Source organism: Cydia fagiglandana, chromosome 4 (assembly GCF_963556715.1).
Source record: "Cydia fagiglandana chromosome 4, ilCydFagi1.1, whole genome shotgun sequence".
NCBI classification, from domain to species: Eukaryota; Metazoa; Arthropoda; class Insecta; order Lepidoptera; family Tortricidae; genus Cydia; species Cydia fagiglandana.
In genome coordinates this window covers 18471566-18490814 of record NC_085935.1, presented here as the reverse complement: position 1 = coordinate 18490814, position 19249 = coordinate 18471566, and the positions used below count along the sequence as shown (strand labels likewise).

Genomic DNA, 19249 nt, shown 5'->3' with positions numbered 1-19249 from the left:
GCCTCTTACACAAATTAATTATAACAATAAATTATTGTACATGCCATATACCTGAAAAATTGTCAACTAAGTCATCATCATCATGATCATCATATCAGCCAGAGGACGTCCACTGCTGTCAACTAAGTACTTGAATAAATATTTTGCAGAAAATTTTGCTACTTCTTGCTATAAAGAATTACCATCAGCTCCAACTTGGGTTGTAATAGGCCATGAAATAGCATGTACACAACTATATGCTACAATTTTATGGAGCATTACAACCATGTGGATCCTATTAACTACTTTGAATACCTTCTAGCATTTACAGACAAAAATGATCGTTATGTCGTAAGTCATTGAGGTTAATTTAGTTTGGAAACTAGAAGCAGTTAGCGGGTTAACTGCTAATGATGTTTGTTTGGTGATAAAACTTACTAAGGTCTGTGGCTTTAGTAACTTAGAGTCCGTTCGTCGAAACTAACTTGGTTGGGTAACTGTTTAATAGTTATTTAGCAGGAACATTTTTTTTAATAACTAATAATGTTTTGAAAGGTAATAGGTAAAAGGCGTGACTTGGGTATGGTAAGTTGCTTCAATACATTTTTTATAATTTCATTCATTTGGTATAAGTCTACTCATATTTCGATTCAAAAGTAGGTAGAATTAGACAAAGCTAAGCCGCCAGTGATTTTGATAGCCCAGACTGTGCAAGTGTTATTTTGAACGTCAAACTTCTATGAAATTATGACATTTACATTTTGCACAGTCTGGGCAATACAAATGGCTGGATGCCAACTTAGCTTGTTTTAACTCGTTTTAAAAATACGTTAGGGACGACCAAAATTAGGTACGTTATGTTGTGCCAATTAGTATAAAAGTCATAAGCAAAACTGACAAACTTATATCTACCTAAGTAGTGTGTGTTTGAATAAAGAATAATAAAAATTCGCAAAATCTGGATAATAACGGATTTCCACAACCTTTTTTCGCATGAATGAATCTATATTCTGTATGGATGGGGCTGTGAAGCCATCTGGCTGGAAGAAATAATGCCTAAAATGTAATCTCTGAAATAATATAACGTGTGGAACGATTCGGAGATAGATTCACATGGAAAGCAAAGTCTTTACGTGCAGAAGCTGTGACTATTTGGAGTCCTTGTTTATAAAAATGTAATAAACGTTAATCATGTTTACATACATACCTCTGTTCTATGTAATATAGATGTGCCTCTAGTTTGACAGATGAAAAAGCATTGTACTGCGCCACTTTGATATGTAATTTTGGCATAATGTACGGCGCAATACGCCGCCATGTATATTAGCTGCAAGTACGATATTTTCTTAGATTTTACTTGCATCTCATAGTGTATAGACAGGTAATATCAAAACATTTTTGATATTACCCGCCTAATACGAATATTTAAATAATTACACAATAAAATTAACATCTCAGCACTCTAGAATTATGATTATGACCATCAATAATTCATTATTCATAAAAACTTCCTTAAATACTTATTCATATATTCATAAACGTCTGCTAAAGTTAACAAGCCGATAATAATCGTTTGTCCCTTTCCATCATACCAATACGATGGAAAGGGAGAAGCGATTATTATCGGCTTGTCAACTTTAGTAAACGTTTATGAATAAGGGGGTTAGTAATTCCAAGTACCTATCATAAATATTCCTTTTATACCATTCAAATCGTGACTAACTGAACTGGGCAGGCACTCAAAGAGATCTTGAAATGTACTCGGAGATGTTATGCAATCCTAAGCTTTGACATGGAGCATACGGAATATGTACGACTAAATAAAATGTGGAATATGTTGCTCGTCTGTGTTTCCAATTAACTTCGTGTAATGTACTTTAAAAATAATGGAAATATTTTCACATATTAGTATTATTTAGCTAATGTTGTATCCATGTCGGCGGCCGATCGTAAGATCAGGCATATCGTGAAATTCCTAGGCATATCGTGAAACGTGAAAACCTTGGACTCGTTCCCTGAGTCGACGCGTCTCTTATTTCTGGGCAGTTTGCCCTTCGGGCATCTGAAGCGACCTAACGATCCTATCCTGCCTATTTATTGGTTTAATGTGACTATCATCAAAACATTACACAGGAACATTACGATCTGTCTGATCTTACGATTACGACATCCACAGTAATAAATTTGGTTTACTTTAAATTTAACGTTGCACTTACTAATGAACATCTCTCTTAATCTAAGTACTATCCTGTATTCATAAATAGGCCCCTGTGGACCTTAAACTTCAGAGTTCTTTAAATACAGAGAGTCCTTGAATACAAAAATACATAAAAAACAAAACTACTAGCGGTTCCATTATCACTAACTTACATTTTTCTTACGGTCCGATACGAACTTTAAAAGGGCCCACTGATTATCAGTCCGCCGGACGGTATCGGCCTGTCAGTTGTTCGGAATTGTCAAAATTTTGTTCTAACTGACAGGCCGATACCGTCCGGCGGACTGATAATCAGTGGGTCCCTAGAAACGTCCAATATTAAGTCTAGATACGATATGGATTAGATATAGTCAGTGTCAAAAAAAGTGAGTTTACTTCACACAAAAACGTCACTTTTAGACACTGACATATATGGATATCTAATCCATACATAAAGTCGTAATATTTGACGTATCTTAAAGTTCAAATCCAGCCGTTAGACTAGTGTCTGTGTACTTAAAAAATTGAACGTCAAAACAGCTACAAAATAAGAAATCAACGAAAAAATAATGAGACGAGCGATGCTGATATCAAAAATACAGACGATCTATTCCTGTGCCAATTACCAGAAACTTTAACATTATTGGCTGTATCATACTTAATACCCAATCATAGTTCGGTTAACGAGAGTTGTTGGGAACTCATGACGTCATGAATTTTAAATGGCGGTACTTAAAAACTTAGGAACTGCCATACATGTCACTAGAACGGTCAAATTTGGTAGTTAATATTAATTGTATAGTACTTAAAGTCTACGTACAAAGCATCATATACTCGTATAACGAGCACATTATATTTTAACTTGACTACAATAAATCTAAACGAAAAGGATTTATGCGTCTAGTTTTAAGTGTCCCGTTGTATTTATTTTTATCAAAACTACTGAATTGATTTTAATTTTAACAGGCAGAAACGTCTGGAACGATGCATTTAAGCTTAGAATTAATTTAACTAATTTCTTCACAGGTTTCAAACGTGTACAAGATTATAAAAAGTGCGACCGAAATTGGAATAATATCAAGTGTCATTGGAAGTATTCAATTCAGAAGTAATGACAGCGTAAATTATATGTTTTGTAAAAGTATATTCCAAGATTAACGGCGCGATTCGGGAAATGAATTAGATATTCTCTAGATACGAAATAGTAAAGATATGTAACGTTCCACGGCAAGAGGTACCTTATGGCGGCTGGCGCTTAAGCTATTATTAATGCCGCTCCAATATTCCGCCGGGGCAAAGGTGCCTTTTGCCGTGGAACGTCACATATCTTTACTATTTCATATCTTGTGAATCTCTAATTCATTTCCCGAATCGAGCCGATTATCACCGACCGTATAACCTGAATACAGCTTTTCGTAGTTTCCAGTCCGCTAGCCACGTTTTGGTACATTCAATCAGCTGCTAATGGTGGTCACGTTATTTCATTTATATTCTTCCTCTTTTGCACTCATGTTTATACCGGGCGTGGCCTGTAACACGAGCAAATAATTAAAACATAGATTATACTCCTCAAAAGGTGACACTTTTGTTCAACAACTTTTAAAAATTATGAAGTATTTAGACTCCCTATTTTTCATACAAAATAAATATTATCTTCAATGGACGCCATTGCCACGCCATATCATTGTGATTGACGTTGCTTGTCACTTCTTAAACATAACAAAATTCGCAATACATTGCATCTTAGAATAAACTTTAAAGTGTATTAAAAATCAAAACACAAGTTATTTTTAAAAGTTGCTGAACAAATGTTGGTTAGTATGAGGAGTACAGCCTACTGTTTAATTTTTTGCTCGTATTACAGGCCACACCCGGTATACGTGATGGCTTCCCATTTCCACACTTAAATACTGCAAATTGTCATTTAGCGTCGTTAGCTTCATTCTGGATCTGTGGATTTATTTGAAAATTGTTGAAAGATATAATATACGCTACCTACTTACATTTCACTTTGAAAGAGGTTGGATACAGATCTATCAACATGACTTGTCAGGATATTATGACATTTTTAGTTTTATTTGATTTAACGATTTTTTGTGGCTTTTATGAAGCCCTATTAAATTTTAGTATGAAATTTTCATACTATTACTTAACACCCATCGGTAATCTACAGGAATAAAAAAAAAATCTGTGACTATATCAACCATTAGAATCAGGGCCCGATTCGGATTTTGAAATAGATATCTATTAGATATCTTTTAGACATCACCAAGATACGATAACGATATGTTTAATTCGGGCGATACTCTTGAACGATTTTCACAGGATATGACTTAGAGATCCAATTCACATCTAATAGATATCTTACTCTATCTAACGTAAAAGTGACATTGGTTGCCCGATTGCGCTGCAAAAGGGAACTAGTTGATATCTAAACTATAACGTATCTAGAATGGATCTAGTACGTGTCGTCTCTAGTGAATCTTGAATTTCGAATACAGCAGTCAGTTGACATTTAGTTTTGTAAACACCCCTCCATTAGAATAAAGATCACGTGCCATGCGTTGGCAAAATTCCTTGCCATAATATGCGAAAGTGATATGTGAACACTATGCATAAATAACGTGGGATGAGAAACGCCCTTCCGCGCACATTTTGAGTATATTTATTACATGATGTGGTTATAATTAAATCTAATTGATATTAATTATCTACGTCATGCTTGAATAACTCTTACACGACTCTCTGGTTTTTCGTTTTAAAGAAGAGGTTGAGATTAATAAGATTTAAAACATAATTAAACAGTACTGCTATTTATGTAGCTACATAAACAAACACCTACCTACGAGAAAATGTTATTCCCACTGAAATTATAAAAAAACTTTTCGAATTCTGGCGTCCAAGTGCTAAAGATGTGAATTAAATATCTTGGGCGTATATGGAAATTCCAAATATTGGTTTCATACCCGCCAGGCAGATGTCACTGTTGTGCATCTAGACAATACTTACGAGTAGATAGATGCCTACAGATGAATTGCATAATAGTTTTCCATCGTATTTTCTCGGAAATGTTCGTATTTGTCATGCTACTTCAGTCAACCTCAGTACTTTTTGTACTGAGACTGGCTGAAATAGCAAGACACGTTTGTACATTTCTGTGAAAATACGATGAAAAATAATTATGAACTACATCTATATCGATCGTAATGTTCCTGTGTATTGTTTTGAGGATAGTCACATTAAATCAATATATAGGTAAGATAGGTTCGTTAGGTTGCTTCAGATGCCTGAAGGGCAAACTGCCCCGAAATAGGAGCCCCGCGTAGCGGAGCTCCATCGAGTCAGGGAACGAGTCAAAAAATTTCACGTTTCACGATATGCCTAGGAATTTCATGATATGCCTGATCTTACTATCGGCCGCCCACATATACATCATCAATGAACGACAAAACGGTAGTTATTCAATAATATTCAATCTGAAATTCCATTCATAAAATCTTACTATGTCATTGGTTATTCGCATTATCAGTTTTCGATTCAAAGATCGCAAACAATAGTTGCATCGCGCTTGACTTGATATTTCACAGTGCATTTTCACATACAGAAGACACATAAGGTCACATAGTTGCTTATATTTCTTATTAAATGTGGATTGAATATTACTTGTGAAAGTTTTCAATCATCTTCTTTGAGTTTGGGATTTTTCCAGTGTACCTATATTAAGGCATGAGCTTGGGATTTTTAGCAGATAGGCAAAATATAATGATTTTAAAATGATTATATTTTTTCTATCTGGTAAAAAATTAAATACATAAAGCACCACCAGGTACGCAATATTATTATTGGAAACTTGATGGTCCTTTATGCAATAAACATTCAATAGATTAGGTAAAATATGAATATGATCAATTTGATAGGATTTTTGTTCTAACGCCTGTAGGTGTAGAAGAAACAATGTTCTAAATATGAAATACGTATGGTGTTTTAAAGTAGCATAGAGAATATCAACAAATATATAGTAATATAAGAAATTAAGATAATTTACACGCGTATTCGGGAAACGAGATAATCACAAGATCTAGAAACGATATAGAGATCAACTAGATTTACATTAGATATCGACTAGATGTAACTTGGATATCTAAGTCATAACTTGTCGAAATCGTTCAAGAGGAACTCCAGAATCGCGGAAACGTCAAATTTGACATATCTATCTTACAGATATCTTTAAATTATCCATATCGTAACTTGTTGAGGTCTAGTAGAGATCTAATTCATTTCCCGAATCGAGCCGTTAGTCTTGTCACGAGTACCTATATTATTTTGTGATTCGACAAATGGTAAAAATGGCTCTTTGATAATATTTTAAAATATCAATTACTTTATACAAGATTACCTACAACCCATGACCTTTACCAAGCCATTAACGTAAAAAGGAAACTCAGGACCGGTATTGAAACTCAGCCAATATAGCTTCATAATTCCAGTTTACCTAATCATTTTGTTCCACGAGGCTTAGCAGGACTAATGATTTGTGGCCACTGAAGCAGGCATTTTCAACTATTTACAATATCTTCAAGTTCGCTGGAATTTATGTAATCAACTGGCTACAATTTTAACCAGCCACTAGATTACAATTTTGGCGCTATAAGAGTAGACTGGGCCCTGTTGTGTTCAATAACAACATAGCCAGATCTATTCTATAATATATAATATATAGAATAGGCTATTTTTTTCTGTCGGATAAGGTAAATAAAATGATGCGGTTGGTTTCTAATTGACATAAAAATATTACAAAATGTACTGCTATAGTGAGCACGCATGAACTATAGGGGGCAGCACAGGAGCCCCTTATTTATTCTTGATAAATTTAATAAAATATCAACTGAAAGTGAAAGTGAAGTGAAAGTGTTCGATTTAAGTAAAAAGATGTCACTTTAACCTCTTGAAGTTTCATGCTAAGGCTAATAGTTCCTAGTACAAATTACCTCCAATGAAATTTAAATTTTAATTAAATGGGAGCGAGTTGCTTTTAAAGAAGAAACAATTTGATTTTGAAACCAAACAAATTTAACTCTATTTTCTAAAACCGTTGGTTCAAATTCGATTGCCATTAACTTTATATGGTGGGCCGACCGCTAGAGCTTAAAACGGGCAAAGGAACGTGTGTGAATAGTAGAAATAAGGGGGTTAGATGTAGAAGTTTAAATGTTAACTATTAAGTAGGTATTCATTTTATGTCCAACACGTAGGCTTCCTATTATTAATGTTGGTATTAAATAGGTGTTACTTAAAAAACTTCCATAAGCACGATACAATGTCTTTGTCATAATAATTCATTATATTCCTATAACATAAATCTTAATTTGTTTCATACATTGTACAGTACTTAGTACTCGTAGTAATTCCGTTTCATTCCATCAAACGACTTGCCCTGTTTAATGAAGATACGCAAAAACAAGTACCTACGTAACTACTGTTAATGTAAATAATCAAATGGAACTGGAGAGTTGCTTCGATCTGAACGGAGTTTATCCAAATAACGGACTTTAATGTACAGTCGCGAGGAAAATTGACGAACAGAATAAATTAAAATCATACCTGGGCCCATTATACTTTATCAGTGGGAACACGAAGATTGATATCCTGAACAGTTTGCTTTGGGCATCCGCATTCACAGCATCCCTGGTCTCTCCATCCCCGTTTTTTCCAAGGACACGTGCAGTGACCAATTCGTGATCTCAGGCGGTTAAGGTTAAGCATGCTCCAAACACAGCACGACTCATTCAACCCAGATGTGTGGCTTCGTGGATCTAGCTCAAATAGATTGGATGGAACGTCTGCTTGCGACCAATCTTCGGACCAGGCGTTATTCAGATTCCATTGAAGATGCGGTTGGTGAGCTGTGGGTTTCTGGTTAGAGCTAGCAGAGCCTCCCCATGCTATCCCCGTTAGTTTATGCACAATAACACGTAAGAATCAAGTCGCTCCTCCATCCCGCAAAACCCGCGGGATCCCGCTTAATTTACGAGCGGGATTAATCCCGCAAATTGCGTTCGGGATCCCGGTGTTTCGAGATCCTGGTATCCCGGTATTGCATTCCCTATGCACAATATTATTCCTGGTTTTTAGTATCGCTGCAGTTTTATTAAAAATTGCACGCCAGTGACAATGATAACATATTTTGTCATGGACATCCATTTGTAAGTTTTTATCGACATCTCAGTCGCCCTTCAATCTTATTGTATCCTCTTTCACTTCCGATTTTTGGGTTACCTATTAAAATTAATTTACTTTTTTCGTAAAATGTGATCTACTTTTGTGCGCGAGTGCGTGCACGCACGATTGAGCGCCGCCACGTCACGCAATGTTTACTCGATAGTGTGTTTGCGCGGACGTCTATTTCAGGATATCCTTTCGTACCTACAATACTTTATAAACTATTTTTCACTTTTGGTGTTTGATTTAAATGGTAAAAAATATGATAATTTAAATGAACTCTCAGGAAGGTTTTCCTGATGTATGTAAGTTATCCATTTCTGTTTTTGTATATTGTTGATGATCATTATTATAAAAATATTCGGGAAAAATATTAATTTTTACTTTTTATTCGCACTATTACAGAATAATTTAATTCACCATTAAATCTTGAATTGTAAAGACGGTTTATTAATTTAATAAAACCCCAAACAGGGTTAAAAGAAACCAGAAAATGACAATATAGTAATTACATAATACTAGGCCCAGAAGCATTTATAAACAGTTAACAGCGGAATGGCTCTCAAATATTCCATTTTGGACTTCGACGAACTGCTCATTTCATGTAGTCATGAATTAAATATACCACGGAAGCTGCCAAGAACTCGTTGTTCATTTATATCATCAAGCCTGGAGTTCCAAGTCGCATCATTACGACGGCGAAGTTACGTGAAAACGAACGCTAACTTTGATTTCTCATTCGACTTACAATTGTGTTCCAAATCAGATTATTCGTTTTTTTTTCATCACACTTTCTTGTAAAAGATGTTTTCTGTGTGTCTTTAAATAAGGCACTTAAGGAGTATTTCTGATATTTCTCGCAGGGTAGGTAAGTATGCAAGATTCCGTGATGGGTAAAAAAAATTATTTATTTATTTAAACTTTATTGCACAGTAAAAAATTGTACAAAAGGCGAACTTAATGCCAGAAGGCATTCTCTACCAGTTAACCCTCGGGCCAAACAGAGAACAAGTAGTAATAGGTGCAAGAAAAATTAAAAGTAGAACCTTAAAACACATCTGCGACGTTTCGAAGAGACATTTTCGGAGGCATATTGGATTAATATTAGTTCCTTCGAAATCTTAATTTAAAGCATTGATAACAGAAAACAAGTTGTGAGCATCCAAAGAACACTTGAAATAACTCAGAATCGCCAAGAAAAGCAGGAAGCAGAAAAGGTTTACTGGAAGAGATCCCTCAAAGAGATATCGCCTTTGTACTTCTTACTAATTGTATGTTATTTTTAATATATTAATTAAGTATGTCTTTTTGTACAATAAAGAGTTTACTACTACTTTACTACTAAAAGCTGCCAATATTCGTAGTTCAGACCAAATTTTATTTTCGAAATTCTTGTTTAATTGTTACAGAACGTTTAAATATTCATATCTTATATTATTCGCAGCGTCAAAACCCAAATTGGTTCATAAATAAATAAATAAATATGAAATACAAGGTGTAACATAAGGAAACCGAATAATTTTAACCACGCATTTCTGAGGTCAAAAGAAGGAAAAAATGTAATATGAGTTTAGGTCAATTTCGCCAAAAATACTTTTTTTTTGTTTTGTTTTTTTAATTTTTTGGATGTATTTGTACATAAAAAATAAATGTTATTGGTAAACTTGTCACTCAAAATTGATTTTTACATTTTTTTTTCGTAAGACCTACTTTTTGCAAAGTGTTACTTGTCCGTTTTTGACATCTATCAATAAGGATATTTAGACTACGTCCCATAGTAGCAACATTACCATCAAAAAGGCCTTTTACACTATGTAACAATAAAAACTTATTTTATTTTGAATTAATATTATCTCTGAAACTAGGCGAATTTCAAAAAAGTTTATAGGACATTTTTGTCTCTAAATATGATCAGGAATACGCTGTTAAAATTATTCGGTTTACTCATGTTACACCGTGTATATATTTAATAAGGGGGAGGCCTATGTTCAGCAGTGGACGTCTTATGGCTGAGATGATGATGATGATATATTTATTTAATATATTATATTTATTTATTATACAGTATCATTACTATATTCGTAAAACTGCTCCCCATCCCATTAATAGGTTTCATACTATATTTTTCCATCTCATTCGCCCCCATAGGGACTGAATCCTTTTAGAACATTAGCATGTCCTTTTCTATTTAAATGCCATATTTCACACAAATTTTAACGTGTAGAAGTAAATTAATAATAAGTATATAAGGTAAAATAAGTAGCAAAAGATTCTAGAATTCAATAAAACCAAACAGTGAAACACAATCATTTCCATCTTCACCACTTCTATGGTTGGCAGTCCTCAATTCTGCGTTTCTCCAGAAACGTCCTCCCTCACACAGCCAAACTGTGCAATAAACTGTCGCCCGCGGTATTTCCAGGCCGATAAGACCTTCAAACCTTCAATGAAAGAGCGTACTCCCATCTTAAATCCGGCAACACACTCACAACCCGATCAATGTTGCGGGTGTCCATGGACGACGGTAATTGATTACCATCAGGCGATTCATCTGCTCGTTAGCCTGCTAAGTATATCATAAAAAACGAAACATTTAAAAAGGGCGAGTTCCTGCAAGATTTCCCCGAACTTATTCCAAGCACGCCAAATAATTAATCGATCAAAGAACCCGTTTCGATTAAGCTCGAGTGTAGTTAATTTATCTTACGCCCGTTTTCTTTCTCTGTAAAATGTGGGGTTTTAATTAAATTTTAACGGACACTCCTTTACATTCAGGTTTTTTTTTGTAATACTTTGATACATATTTAAATGTAAAACAAAACTTTCTCTTCTTATCGTTAATATGGTTTGTCAAATAGATGCCCCTTTTCCAGATCCGTATCCAGGAAAACGCTCTATCGATCATTTTTATGATACCTAATTCTTTGAACCTATATGGAAGATTCAGCTTGCTACCAGCTTGATCTTCAATCTTCATGCTTAAAACTAAATTAATGATAATTTTTATGCCATAAATCTTCTTCCACACAGACAAAGACGCGGACATGACCTATTTTTTGTATTATACAAATGAAAAAAAAAAACACCTGATGTTTCACAGACAAAAATATTACAATTATGTATTTGCAATATTGCCATACGTTTATATGTGATAGTAATTTGGAAAATACCTAAGAGGGTTATATTGCATAGTAAGCATTTCATGTTAAATGTTCTGGATAAAATTTTGTTCACGTCCAAGGCAGCCGTCTAGGAAACAATAGAGACCACAAAGCGCCCTTTCATGCATTCCACATAATAATGTGGTCCTGGTATGTTGTCGGCTTGAGAGCGTAATTGAGTATTGATTATCAACTTTATTGCTAGATGCTGTTTTTAAAAATAAAACGACGTACCAAAATAATCCAACATCCCTATCTTTTTAAATAAACAAAAATTAATCTGTAAATAAGTTTGAATGTAAATATGCGTGGATGTACATAACAAAAGAAAATTAATCTACCCTTAAAACCTAGAACTTCTGAAAATTACCGAACATAAAACGCAGAAGGTAATGTAAAAAGTTTACCATCATATTTTTCATGAGTTTTTGGGATACGTCGTGGCTTGGATTTATTAGTCTTTGAGCTAATACCAAGCCAGGGCACATATATACCCCGTTCTATAAAGAATATACCTACTTAATTAGGGTATTTCCAACTATTTTGGCTCAGCGATCCAAAGAGAATTCTATTACTAAGATTCCGCTGTCCGTCTGTCTGTCACCAGGCTGTATATCAAGCTAAACACATGAAATATTCACAAATGATGTATTTCTGTTGCTGCCATAACAACAAATACTTCAAAGTACGCAATCCTTGGTGGGCGATTCTGACTCGCACTTGGCCGGTTTTTTTTAACGTAAACAAAACCAAAAATAAAATTAAACCACCGATAGCAAAATCGTTTGTCTCAAAGCAAGACAAATAGCCGGATAAGAGGCGCTCACTCCTAATGAGATAATAAATGGGCCTTCACGAAAATCGCGAAGGTGCAGAAAAACACGACGCTGTTCGCTCTTCATATAGTTGACAACTTGGGCGGGAGAAAGTTTTAATGTGGCTAATGATCGGATAGAAGTTGCTAATGTTTTGTAGTTATGAGTTTGGGAGTGTCCGTAATCCGCAAATGTGACGTTCCCAATAGAAAGGTATATATAAGTATCGATGTATTGTGGGGGATAGACTTTGCAGAGATTTAAAACGCAGTTAAACCAATATTAGAAATTTATTCAAACCTTTTATGAGTACTGTTATTGATCGACTGACAAATCTAAAGGTAAACAAACATTTCATGGAACCGTTGCTATCCAACTTGACTGGGTTCCACTTATTGCCAGTACTGTGTAACCTTAAAGTAGGCGCAACTGCAAATATCACATTATCATAATATTTCAATGTGTATTTGGTAAGAACGATTTGTACAGACTTCGATGCGTCACAAATAATGTTAAAATTTTAAGACATTTCTTAATCAAAATAATACACTTAACGCATTCACTGCCAGGGGGCGTGGCCTAGGAACAAACTTGTATGACGGTGAACGCACATGTGCGTTGGGGGCAGTGAATGTGTTCCCTACTTAATTGGAAATCTGAAACGTTACAAACTAATTACTTGGATTGTGTTTCGCAGCCTTCTCCAGTAACATAGAGATAACGTAGTAGTAAATTAATTTTGTAACTTTAAATAAAACAATTACTTAAATAATTTTCCCATATCGGTTGAGCTAAAACTTGGCGCAAATGTCATGTAATGCTATAATAGAGGCTGATCTGATAATGCCGTGAGAAGATGGCCAAAGCAAGCAACACACCCCATCAAGTTTGGGCTTAGATATTTATTAGACAGCTATTGGGGAAAAATTGATAAAATGTGTAATGGATATAAGGAAGTGCCAGCAATATAAGCATATTCAATAAAATGGCAGCAATTCTTTGTTTTAAACTTTGATTGCAATTAAAGTTTGATTGGTTCATTATTTTTCTTATCTTAATCTAAATGATGTAACACTAAACTGTGAGTTTAAGATTAAGCGTTGACTATTGTCGGATTTATTCCCTACCCTTTTTGGCAGCTGAAGGAGGGAAAATAAAGGATTTGATTGCGTACTCCGACCTACTGCAAAATTTATTTCTTCACCGCGGCGATGGCTCTATCCGAGGGTCGGGCACAGATGAGGCAGAACGGCTTCCTCAATACCAAATAGATTTATCTGTACTCTGGAATTATCTGCGGTTGTGCTATATTACCACATCTTACTGGAACCACGCCCTACCTATGGTTCGACTTAAGATTTTTTTTTGTATTTTGATGATAGCTTTTTGACAAGAGTATAAATTTTTATTTAATATCAGAAATATATTAACTAGTGTCAGATTTTTTTTAAATTGTCAAACGCTAAATACCAGTTGCCACGGTAACGGCGAGGCAAGGGGTGCTAAGAATCCCCGGGCTACGTTAGGCTGCCATTCATTACAAAATTTGACCCTGGCTACGTTTAACGGACGCACTCTGAGGCTTGACCACCATCTAGCGCAGTTGGAAGTGGAGTTAGAGAACATTAAATGGCATGTTCTAGGGTTATGTGAAATCCGTAGAGAGGGGGAGGATACCGTAACCCTAGAGTCGGGCCATCTTCTCTACTATCGTGAGGGTGATAAAACATCCCAGGGTGGCGTAGGTTTCCTCGTCAATAAGGCCCTCTCTAACAACGTTGAAGAAATCTCCAGTGTGTCGACCAGGGTAGCGTACCTGATCCTTCGGCTGTCCAAGCGCTACAGCATGAAGGTAATTCAGGTTTACGCACCGACCTCGGCACACTCTGATGATGAAGTGGAGGATATGTACGAAGACATATCCAAAGCCCTGCACAACACCACTAAGGCCCACTTCAATGTTGTTATGGGGGACTTTAACGGCAAGGTGGGAACCCAGACGGGCAACGAATCCCGGATAGGCCCGCATGGTTACGGAGTTAGGAATCACAGGGGGCAAATGCTTGTCAACTTTCTTGAGAAAGAGGGACTGTTCTTAATGAACTCCTTCTTTAAGAAACAGCCTCAAAGGAAGTGGACATGGCAAAGCCCCGACACTGTGACTAAAAATGAGATCGACTTCATCATGACGGATAGCAGGCACATATTCAGAGATGTCTCAGTGATCAACAGGTTCAATACCGGATCTGATCACCGACTCCTCCGAGGCTCTCTGAATATCAACTTAAGGCTTGAAAGAAACCGTCTGATGAAGTCCACGCTCCGCCCTAACCCAATCCAAATTATGGCGGGTACCGAGAAGTTCCAGCAGCTTCTCATGGATAGATTTGTTGCCTTGGAACCCACCAATGACGCTGACGAGACCCTACATAATCTGATCGAAACTAGCCTGATGATGATGATGATGAAATACCAGTTGTCTAATCATAATAAAATTGGTATTAGTGTGTTAAAACTCACAGAGCACGATTTTGTCAATGCTTCAGTTACATTATGATGTTTAATAAACATTGTTTTAGGTTCCGTTAAAATGTAAGACACCCTTACAGATTTTTTTTATCTTGTGTCGATCGTAGCTGATTCCTTTGGCATCCCAACAATCTTCTGTATTTTACAGAAATAACGCAGCTGTTCGTCTTGTCATGTGCATAGTTAGATGGAAGATGATTATGTGAAGAGACGCCTACAATTTTATCTCAACTGAGAGTTCCATTTAAAAAGATGGGTGTTTATGTACGAACGTGTTTTGCTTACATTACGCCTTAGATTATGAATTTATGGAAACCGTGACTTATGACTTTATTACAAATATGTCCGATAAATAGTTACCATATTTTTATAGGTTACATGAAATATGTTTGGTTGTATGTTTATGTCTTTTCTAGTTTAGGATTCGATATATAGATACTTAGATGGTGTTACTCTTATCTGATAGATGATCTTCTCCCGATACATATCCAATTATCCACCCTATTCGTTTGGAGATAAAATATACCTACCAAAAGTCGGAATCGGTTGGATGGCCGAACCCAATATCATCGGCGAAACGAAAGCCCACAGACTTCGCTGGTTCGGTCACATATTCAGATTGGGAGAGGATCGGGCTGTCAAGAGGGTGTTCTTAGGACGACCGACTGGTATCCGTCCGGTGGGTCAGCCCAGAGGGCCTACCGCGAACCACGTTTGACGTGTTGCCTCTCTATCGCACTTGTAAATTCGTACGTAAGTGTGACAGGGAGGCAATACGTCGAACATGGTTCACGGTAGGTTCTCAGGTATCGCTGGGAAGACAGTGTGATGGCGGCACTGCTTCAGCGTCGCGTCAGTACCTAACTGGCAGGAATTTGCGCAAGACCGGGGCAGGTGACACGCTCTCGTTTCGGAGGCTAAGATTTTTTTTGGAACACTGAGTTAGTTCGTTCCAAAATTCAATGATTTTAGATACCAATCAAAAGTGCCTATTTATATTTTCACAATTTATAATGATTTAACCCATCTATAAGTCTACAATGTTTCATCCCGTTCTCTTACTGCAATACAATTTTCTCGAGTTCTCTTTAATCCATTTGTAGAAGTAGCCCGTGTCTGTGTAGACCACGTTTGTTGTTGAGACGTCTGGTCTATTGTAAGACACAATTCCGATCTGAATGTATCCACGGACTACTAGAGCGCTACCTGAGTCACCCCTGAAAAAAAAATACAGATTATGTAAGATTGGATCAATCGTCCCAGATTTAGCCTCACATCAGTTGAAAAGCGTTGTTTTTGTTGTTGTTGCTTGTCCTAGGGCACTCCGGAGGTGCATAGGGCCTCAACAAGATCGTTTCACGCCTTTCTATTTTGAACAACCGTCTTGGCCTCGTTCTAGCTCAGTCTTACGGCTCTCAGCTCATTCTCTACGCTCTGCCTCCAGGTGTGTAAAATTGCGTATTTTTTTATTATCATTCTAAATTTCATTAATCATTCTAGTTAAAGTTAAACAGTTTTTATTATCAACTTACTGCTCTGGGTGCCCTTTTTTGTCTTTATGCTCTCCACAGATAGTGCCTCGAGGCACTTTTTTCACACCGATAAGGACACAGGCATTGCGCTTATAGACCTTCTGACTGGCATGCATGAGGCAATCGCTGATCATTCCATCTATCTGGAAAACGAAGAAACCGATGGTGTTAATCTTCAATGTACATTACTGCACTAGTGTGTTGTAGGTATTTTTAAAGAGACATGCCTACAATAAGAATGATAACAATTTTAATCAGGACTAACTCGATAATCATTGACAAAATTTGTACATAACGATACAAGTGCTAAAAGTAGGTAGCGAACAACCGAAGGGAGTGTTTTTAGTCGACACGAATTGAGAATTACCTATTCGTACGTGTATCGTACAACGTTTTACAATACATATCGCCGTGTGCCTGCTATACGGCCACAATTCAAAATTTTTAATTTTCTGGATTATTGCAGATTCGTATTCAAAATTGTTCAATTTACGACCTTATTTCGAGAGCCATAGCAAAAAAGGTCTTTAAGAGCCTTTTTCTCACAATGGCCTTATGGATTTGACCATAAATTGTCAGACGATTCCCTGCAATACAGCCACTTGTCAGTCTGCCGCCTGCTCCCGCGGTGTTCGCACGTGAACTGAGGGGCTACCGCGAACCACGTTCGACGTGTTGCCTTCCTGTCACACTTACTTACCAATTTACAAGTGCGACAAAGAGGAAACAAAGGTTCGCGGTAGGCCCTCAGACGGCCCTTTTGAGTTGTGGCTATATAGCACACGTTTTAAATGAAGCTTTTGAGTTGCGTCCTAGAAAATAATAATTAGTTGAGTTACACATATTATCGCGTACAGTGATCTTGTTCCTATCAAAATTGATAAAATAAAGGGATTTTAACTATTTTGGTGTTTTTATTTATATTTGCATGGTAGCCTTTATCCAACAATTTTGTGTTTAAATTTGGCCGCATCCCAAAATCTTTAAAAAACGTTTCTGCAATACGGCCACAACTCTAAATACCTGTCTTTTGGGCCTTGCGTCTTAAAAAATATACATTTCTTTTAAAAAGTGGCGTGATCATAAGGAGGGTTATATCATTCCGAGTAAAAAGAGCTAAATTTCAAATTCATAGATCTAAAACTAAAGGAGTAAGATCCTATTAAACACCCTGAACTATACTCTCACAAGTTCACAACTTTGAGACGCGATTTCTCGAAAAAACGGTTTTTTGAGATGTGGCAGTGTAGCAGGCTCACGGCGATAAGGCCCTTTGAATTTTAGACATAGGCACGTAAAGTGCTAATTACCACACTAGTGCAGTAAAGTAGCAACATATTTACTGCGAAATAATTATATTAATAAAGCATTCTTGGAGCTATAACCCAAAGTTCATCCTTGAGTCTGCAACATTTTGGCAACCAAGCCTAAATGTTTCAGGCAGGTCTTCACTCCATTTCACAAAAGGTAGTGTTCAGCTATTAGTGACGTTTGTGTCTGCAGTCTGCACTAGTATACTGGTACTGCTGGTACGCAAGGGACGCTTGTCATAACGTTACGAGTGATGTGTGCCAACTTTTAAGCTTACCTCTGTTACACCCCAACCAGCAACAAACGCCTCCTCATCGTAAGGCGGATCCGGCAATAAAATTACTCTAGCGACGTTCCTTCCAAATTTTAGATTTTTATTCAACCTCAATAAAGCTATGTCGTTCGTAATGAGCTTGCTGTCGAAATTTTCATGGACAGTTAATTTTAAAACTGCGTATTGACTACCTTTTTGTCTTATATTGTGTCCCACGAACGCAGTATATTTTTCTGGGTCCTTATTATCATAGACGCAATGCGCCGCAGTCAGTAGAAGTGCTTGATTCAATATGGACGCGCCGCATGTATAAATGTGTATAGATAGGAATGCCGAATGCGGAAATTGGGTGATCTTGGAATGTGCTCCTAAGACTATGTTGCCTGACATATTTGATTGCGTTGCAGCCATTGCATGGCCGATTACTGTAATCCACTCGCAGTCAATGATCTGAACAAAGTATTAGTTCATTACGATAAAACAGTAATGACGTTATTGCCAATGAGTTTTTAACGGTAATTGTAACTACTTTGTCTTACACGAGCTTGTCGTAAAATTTAGTGGGCATGCGTAGGTACTTAATAATTAATAGCAATGGAGCCAGGTGCAGTTCGATAACTTTTTATCCAAATTGCATTGTATTTTCTTTATTGCTTTTATTTATACACTTTAGTAGTAGTAGTAGTCAAGTACATAACACAGAGAGAATATAGTAAATGTGTGCAAACGCGAACTTGTCCCATTAAGGGATCTCTTAAGGTGGCCAGTTGGCCACTGACGAGCCATCTAACAGTCCAAATAGCGTTGCTGCAATCCAAAATCGGTCCGTGATTGTCAAAAACGTACAATGTTTAATATTAGGATGCCGTCCGTTTGGATGAATACATTGTAACGGCATCCATTTGGAAGGCTCGTCAGTGGCCTGCTTTAAGATAAGATAATCATTTATTGTATAATTATAGGTGTTACAGAAACCACTCCTGATAATCTTTAAGAAACTGAGAGAGATACATACGAAATGGTAGTCAAACCAAGATAATATATACATGATGACGAGACTCAGTCTCATCACTTTATATTTTTAACTAATCCGATATCTATATACATTTTAGGAGTAGAAAAACCTATTCAGAGTCTTAACGTAAAGTTCCTCGACAAGTTCTATCATGCCAAACATTGTCTGGCTTGAAAAAATAAATTTAGTATATTAATACCTAATCATATCAAAGTCT

General features: G+C 36.4%; 1 protein-coding gene across 1 annotated transcript; it reads right to left on the bottom strand.

Moving 5' to 3' along the window:
* Positions 1–15917: 15917 nt before the first annotated feature.
* Positions 15918–18496, bottom strand: LOC134664179 (chymotrypsin-1-like). Its single transcript, XM_063520766.1, has 3 exons — positions 18021–18496; positions 16433–16575; positions 15918–16117 (listed from the first exon to the last, which is right to left on the bottom strand). Exons 1-3 carry the CDS (start codon positions 18426–18428, stop codon positions 15946–15948), a joined length of 723 nt encoding a protein of 240 aa, XP_063376836.1. The 5' UTR covers positions 18429–18496; the 3' UTR covers positions 15918–15945.
* Positions 18497–19249: the final 753 nt, after the last annotated feature.

What these genes read in the sequence shown, in the direction of transcription:
- LOC134664179 (XM_063520766.1), bottom strand. Translation starts at nt 18,428, where the DNA reads ATGGCTGCAACGCAATCAAATATGTCAGGCAACATAGTCTTAGGAGCA. An exon ending in CTGGTTGGGGTGTAACAGAG is followed by an intron (nt 16,576 to 18,020) that starts GTAAGCTTAAAA and finishes TTCGTTTTCCAG; the next exon opens with ATAGATGGAATGATCAGCGA. An exon ending in AAAAAAGGGCACCCAGAGCA is followed by an intron (nt 16,118 to 16,432) that starts GTAAGTTGATAA and finishes TTTTTTTTTCAG; the next exon opens with GGGTGACTCAGGTAGCGCTC.